The sequence below is a fragment of the Fragaria vesca genome, linkage group LG4 (assembly GCF_000184155.1).
Source record: "Fragaria vesca subsp. vesca linkage group LG4, FraVesHawaii_1.0, whole genome shotgun sequence".
In the NCBI taxonomy this organism is placed as follows: Eukaryota; Viridiplantae; Streptophyta; class Magnoliopsida; order Rosales; family Rosaceae; genus Fragaria; species Fragaria vesca.
Window position 1 is genome coordinate 865,141 of NC_020494.1, and position 6,624 is coordinate 871,764.

The 6,624-nt window shown below is 39.2% G+C and overlaps 1 protein-coding gene across 1 annotated transcript; it reads left to right on the forward strand.

The window, feature by feature from the left end:
- Positions 1–3,111: 3,111 nt before the first annotated feature.
- Positions 3,112–4,815, forward strand: LOC101314740. Its single transcript, XM_004296363.1, has 3 exons — positions 3,112–3,548; positions 3,726–3,878; positions 4,018–4,815. Exons 1-3 carry the CDS (start codon positions 3,113–3,115, stop codon positions 4,701–4,703), a joined length of 1,275 nt encoding a protein of 424 aa, XP_004296411.1. The 5' UTR covers position 3,112; the 3' UTR covers positions 4,704–4,815.
- Positions 4,816–6,624: the final 1,809 nt, after the last annotated feature.

A 6,624-nucleotide genomic window follows, 5' to 3' on the forward strand; every position in this document is an offset into this window, starting at 1 on the left:
TATTGTTTAAACTTTGTAGGTTTAAAATTTCATGATGTGCCCTTATATACAAAGCACGCATGGTCTCACTTTAGTGATGGACAAAATCAAACCATTCTTTACGGTGCATGAAGCTTGCAACGTTCAGGGGGAGATTCTCATCAAGGGGAGCATCTAGAAGTATGCTACCTAAGACATATGCGCGTTGCACTCTTTTTCTCCTTTGACCAGGGTTATTTTTCTCCCACTGGGTTTTTCTTACCTGGCAAGGTTTTTAACGAGACAACAATATGCGCGTCTAATTTCATCATTCATTGGTGGACATCCAAGGGGGAGTGTTATAAATATTATAATCTATGTGGCTGTCCACGTAATTACTCATTAGTTATGTACTCTGATGTAAACCCTACCTCTATATAAAGAGGCTAATGAGAATGAATGAGTAGACTTCTACCTCCTCTCAACTACTGTGTCTTCTCTCTATCTTTTCTTTACTTTACAACACTATTAACTTTATTGTTTTAATATTTTACTAGATATACATACTCAAACTTTCTACAATACCCTCATTTAAAATACACAATTTATTCACTAAATACACAATCCATTCACTAAATACATATACTTTTCTAGATCTACTACTCAATTTATTCAAAAAAAAAAAAAATTCATTAGTGAGATTTTGTCAAAAAGTTTCATATTTCCTCATACTGTTTCACCTCATTGACATCTTTCTTGTAGGTTTTTATTTTTCTCTAAAGGGTTTCACCTTGTTAAGATCTTCCTCGAGGGATTTCCCTTTATTAACATCTTCTCCCATTAGTTTTCTTTGATAAAATTTTTTCTCAAGGAGTCTCTTACTCAAACTGATTTCAAGAATTATTGAGCCTACCGAATTAAAACAAAACAAGACAATACATAATGAAAGTCCTTAACGGAACTTTCAGCATTAGAATGCACAATCCTGTGTAAAACTAAATTAATTGATTCTTGAGAACCCTTGCATAATATTCATATGTGGTGTCAAATTATTGGTACTCGATTCAAGCTAAAAATTAAAAAGTGTTAGAAGTACAATAGTTAATATGAATGTCTTAAACATGATATTTTATTTCAACTAAGTTTCTTTACTTTTGATATGAATGTATTTTTTAAGTAATTTTACGTACCCAAAATGTCTTATATAATTGGGAAAATTTCCACTAGCCCTAAATTTAGGGATTTTTTTCTTACTAACAAAATAAGATTTTAAAATTCCCATCAACCCAAACACTATTAAGAGATCTATTCCCACTAACAAAATTTTTAATCTTTTCTGTTTTTTCCTGACCAAATTACCCCTGCCTCTTATATATTTCTTTTCTCTTTCTTCTATCCCCTTACTTTGTATCTACTCTCTCTCTCTCTCTCTTTCAGATCTACTCTCTCTCTCTCTCTCAGCGAAGGCACGGCTTTCACCTTTGATCTATATGGCCGGCTGCTAGACAAGGCCGACGAAGACGTCGACGAAGGTGATACTTCGGTGAAGGTGCAAGATCCATCCTGGCTTGATCGTTGTCGATCTAGATTTTGCACGATGCCACAAGATCTAGAAGTAATGGTATGGAAGAGGTGAGGAGCTGTTGCATAGAGGAGGTTTACAAGGTTCTAGAGGAGCTGTATCGAAAGAGTTTGATCTGGAGGGTTTGGATCTGCAAAGAAGACACCGAAGCCATTGGTTTGTGATGATGACGTTGGTCTTATTTAGCAATTGGTTTATGTTCATTGATAATTTGTTTTACTTGAATTAGATATGGATCAAGAACAATCATATATTATGCTCAAATCGTAAGGTGTTGTTATTAAATGCTTGCTTGGGTTGGCTTATGTTGGTAGGATTGGTTTAAGTTTATGATAAATGAGGTTGTTTGATTACTGGATATAGAAATATCAATGGAGTTTTATTGGAAACTAGAAAAGGTCATTGCCATTGTGGAGGGATGTTATTATGATCATAACTGTTGGAGTTGTATGGCTGTTTTTGTAATGCTAATTAGGGATGGAATGAGGGGTTGATGACTTGTGCTCTACCAATTATTAGTATTTTTTATTGATTGATGGTATTGTGACGAAAAGATTGAAGTGTTGCAGCCAAGTTGTTATATATTGTGAGTATATCTTATCTTACAAGGCCATTCTTAGGAGGTCATTTTTTTTCTCTAAAGATGGTGTTAGTATGGCTAAATGCATTTCGGGTGTGTGTGAAGGCATCTTAAGAGCATCTCTCATCTTTCATGTATACCGCCCCTAATAAGAGGTCATACTGACCCCAATAAGAGGTTCTACTGACCCCAATAAGAGGTTCTACTGACCCCAATAGGTAGTCATACTGCCCCTAATAGGGACATGTTATAAGTGACTAAAACATACAGTTAAGTTCAAGGGTACGGTCATACTGCCCCTAGTAGGATGTCCTATTGACCCCAATAGGTGGTCCTACTGACCCCAGTAGGTGGTTATACTACCCCTAATAGGGACCTGTTATAAGTGATTAAAGCACACAGTTAAGTTCAAGGGTCATACTGCCCTCAATAAGAGGTCCTACTGACCCTAGTAGGAGGTCATATTGCCCCCAGTAGGAGGTCCTACTGCCCCCAATATCACCCCGGATGAATCCCCTACTGCCCCCAATAGACCCCCGACGAACCCCCTACTACCCTCAATAGACATTCAGTCACCGGAGACCGGTCAACGGTCGCCGGAGTCACGGTCAATGTTTATCGGTTGCGAGAATCCGGTCATAGATATTTATTTCAAAATAGACTTTCTATTGTTCTTATAATAGTCTATTGTAGTTTATTTAACTCATTAAGGGTATAATTGTCTTTTTTCTGTTTAAGTTGGCTCTTGGGAATTTTAAAATCTAATTTAGTTGGTGGGAATAAAATTATTAAAATTAGGGCTAATGGGCATTATCCCTATATAATTTGTATAAAAAAAAGAGACGTGTATCCGGATGTGTTAATAAAATTTCTAAAAAAAAGAAAAAGAAAAAAAACAGAAATCTTAAAAATAGAAAAATCCAAAGAAAGCACCAAACACTAAAACCCCGGGTCATCATAAATCGTTTCAAAGGGTTTTAATCCCGAATGTGATGTGGCGCAGAAGACCTGGACTCCGCGCCGTTCGGAACCTCCGGCAGCTCTCAACAGCAATACGCCGCCGTATCACTGACGAGGGCAACTGGTCCTACGCCTCCGAATGGTGGGGCACCGAATCCGACGGCCGCGTCGTCCTCCGCTCCACATCCGAAAAGGGAAACGGCGTCGTCTCCGTCGCCGCTTTCCCCGCCTCTAAACCCAGCAAGCTTCACTGGGCAGAGACCGAGAGATGGCTAGAGAAGAGGTACAAAGAGATAGACGAATCCCATGATTACAATGAGAAGTTCAGAGTTGTTGGATATGAATGGCGCTGTCTTCGTTTTAACGACGACACTCGCCAGAGCACTGTCAAGGTCTTGGCCGCTTTCCGGCAATCGGAGCCGGCGTGTTTTGCTCTTATGCAGCAACCTCATTGCCTCGCTGTTCCATGTAAGTTAAACCCATTTGTTCTGTTTCATTACTTCATTTGGTTTCTGTTTTTCGTTGTTTCGATTACATGTAATTGTATCACATTTGCTTCACAAGGTTCTGTTATTGATGTACTTTTGGTTATGTTTCGGTTTCGGAGAGAATGGAACTTTGATGGGTTGAGTTTTGATTTTTCAGATCTTAAGAGTATGTTATCAGTTGGGTTGGCTAGTATAGCTTGTTGTGATTACAATCTGAAGAAGGTGGCGAATGGGAAGGATACGATGCGGGTTTTATGCATCGGCCATGGTGGAGGGAGCTTGCCATTGTTTTTGGCTAGTAAACTTCAAGGTATAGGCTACATTTCTAGTTTGGTTGTTAAAGGAATCAAGTATTTGTGAACTCTTCTTGTTGATTGAATGAAGTTTGGTAGTGCATGATTGAGGCATTGGACATTTGGAGTTAATTTAGAAATGTGTTGTCCTTTCAGGTGCTATGGTTGATATAGTTGAAATTGATCCTGTTGTGATCTCAGCCTCGGTTCAAGCTATGGGGTTTCCTGCTTACTCGGTTATGAATCCGTCAGGCGAGCGTGCTGTTTCAAAACCTGATATTATGGATGAGGTAATGTGGAAAGGCATCCATGAGAGGCTGTTTCTCTATGAATCAGATGCTGAGGATTTCATTCTCAAAACTAACAATGTGTATGATATGATCTTCATTGATGCTTATGACGGCGAAGACATATTCCCTCGCAAGTTGTGGGACACAGATTCACCGTTTATGAAAGCTTTAAGCAGTCGGCTTCACCCCGATCATGGAACGGTTGTGGTGAACCTTCATTCAGATTGTGAGGTTTTGAATCATGATGGCTCTGTTCCTTCCATTCTTGAGCAAGTTTTGCCGATGGGAAAGTATGTCTCCCAGGTTTGCCAAGCATACAAAAATGTGGTAGTGGGCAGTCGAGATTCTGGTTTGGGGTTTACTGTTTCGGTTCCTTGGATCTGCAATATGTCTATGGTTGTTTGCAGAGGTTTTGGGATTAACAGTGGGTACACAAACAGGGATGTGATGTTGCATACCCTCATGTCCAAATCATTTGAAGTTGAAAATATTCTCAACTTACCATTCTCATGTTTGCAATATGTAAAGAGAGGTTTTAGACTTTTTGATTAATACAAATGACAAGCTTATACCAGTTGAAGTTCTTAAAATTTTGTGTTGCATGTTGCAGGTTATGCCCTCTCGTTGTTGAAAACAAAGTAGTTTTGTGCTGTAGTCCTACCATATTTAGGAATAGCACACAGTTGCTTTGGGATTTGCCCAAAATTTCCAACTTCTTGTGGCGTGCATTTTCAAATGCTCTTTCTACCAACAAGAATATTTTCAGAACAAAGATTATTCCCAACCCTCTGTGTGCTTTATGTGGTGAGCATCCAGAAACAACAGAGCACTGCCTGCTTTTATGCCCCTGGACTAGCGCTGTGTGGTTCGGAAGTTCTTTGGGATACATCCCTGAAAAGGCCTCTATCACAAGCTTGAATGCTTGGCTCTTAGGAGCCTATAGCAATTCCTGATGAGATTTTTCAGTTTGTGTGTTTTCATTTTTGGTAGATTTGGAAGCAATTAAAGATGTGCTGCGGTGATGAAAAGGGTAAAAGAATAACAGAAGAAAGAAGTTTTGAGATTCCAAGCCGTACCAATGCTGTACTTGGCTTCTGTATTTATATTGATTACAATGTACAATGATAAGATAAGGATTGTTTAAATAACAAATATCTCGTTACAGGAGATAAAGAAAAGTAGAGTGAGAAGAGTTATCTGATTGAGAACTTCTATAGTCATGAGTACTTCTAGCTATTGTAGGAGAAGGAACTACTGTGCTATTAAAGGGTATCGCCAAATTATGTCGCAACAATAGAAAACATTCTCAGAAGCTTTAGAGAATGGTCTGAAGCTCGGTCTGATTTCTACTCTCCTTCATATAGAGATCTACTGCGAGCAAATTATGGCATCCTCCCCCTCCAAATGTGATAAAAGTTAACATTGATGCAGCTTGGAAACCAGTGTTAGCTTTCTTCTTGCTTTTTTCAGCCACGTTGGCTTTCTGTTTGCTGTATTTGCTTGGCCCAGGTGGTGAATGAAATTTTCTGTAAAGAGCACCATTTAAAGAGCTTTTAGCAAACTCTGATCTAAGCCACAAGCCCACAACTACCAGAAGTGAATGATATGATTCTAAAACTAACACCATATTGGATGCATACACTACCCACACTGTTAACAATCCCATCAGATCGTATTAAGCTCCATGTCAATCGTGACCTCTTAAAAAAATTCGTACAATGAAGAAACGATTTGTTGTACTACACATAGTCGCTACGTGTTTGCTATTCTTGGAATAACAAATTTTATACTATGCAATATAAAATTTATATTTTGATCCTTGTTTTAAGATTTGAGTGGGAACCACCTGTAAAATTCGAGAATAAGTTCTTTGTTCTAGGATATTCTCTATGTGTGCCTTGGCCTTATGCCAATAGGATATGTAGTTAGACTAGATCTATGTATTCATATCTTTACCATATTGGTATTGTGTAATTCCCTATATAAAGGGCTCCTATTAATGAATAAGATGAATCTCTTGCTATCTCTCTGTCTCTACACTTTATTCTTCATCACGTTATCATGCACTTTGTTCTAACCCTAGAGCTAATAGCCCACCATTTTTTTTCCAAACCCTAAAATCGGGCAGCCTTGTTTTTCCCGATTTCCGACCAAAATTCAGACTGCCCTCCGCCGGAATTTTATATCCCCAGAAAGCTCTTTCCGTCACGGATCCAACGCCGCCGGCCTCACCCTGAGAACCGGCCGGAAAGTCTCCGAACCGGCCGCCGGAAAATTCCAAACCGCCGCCGCTACCGACCACCGGTTCACCACCTTCCCTTGCTCCGATCAACCTGAAATTTTGACAGAAGCTTCCCCATCCAGAGCTGCTCCTCCTGTCAAATTTTCAGCCCCAAATTCGAAGTATAAGTAGACGAAACGTTATTTCTCCTCTCGGCAGCCTTTAGAAAGGTATGTTTTGAAACCTTAAACT

Bases quoted from the DNA above. Each gene is read 5' to 3' on its own strand.
- LOC101314740 (XM_004296363.1), top strand. From the start codon at position 3,113: ATGTGGCGCAGAAGACCTGGACTCCGCGCCGTTCGGAACCTCCGGCAG. The intron at 3,549-3,725 runs GTAAGTTAAACC...TTGATTTTTCAG, and splicing joins TCATTGCCTCGCTGTTCCAT to ATCTTAAGAGTATGTTATCA. The intron at 3,879-4,017 runs GTATAGGCTACA...TTGTCCTTTCAG, and splicing joins TTTGGCTAGTAAACTTCAAG to GTGCTATGGTTGATATAGTT.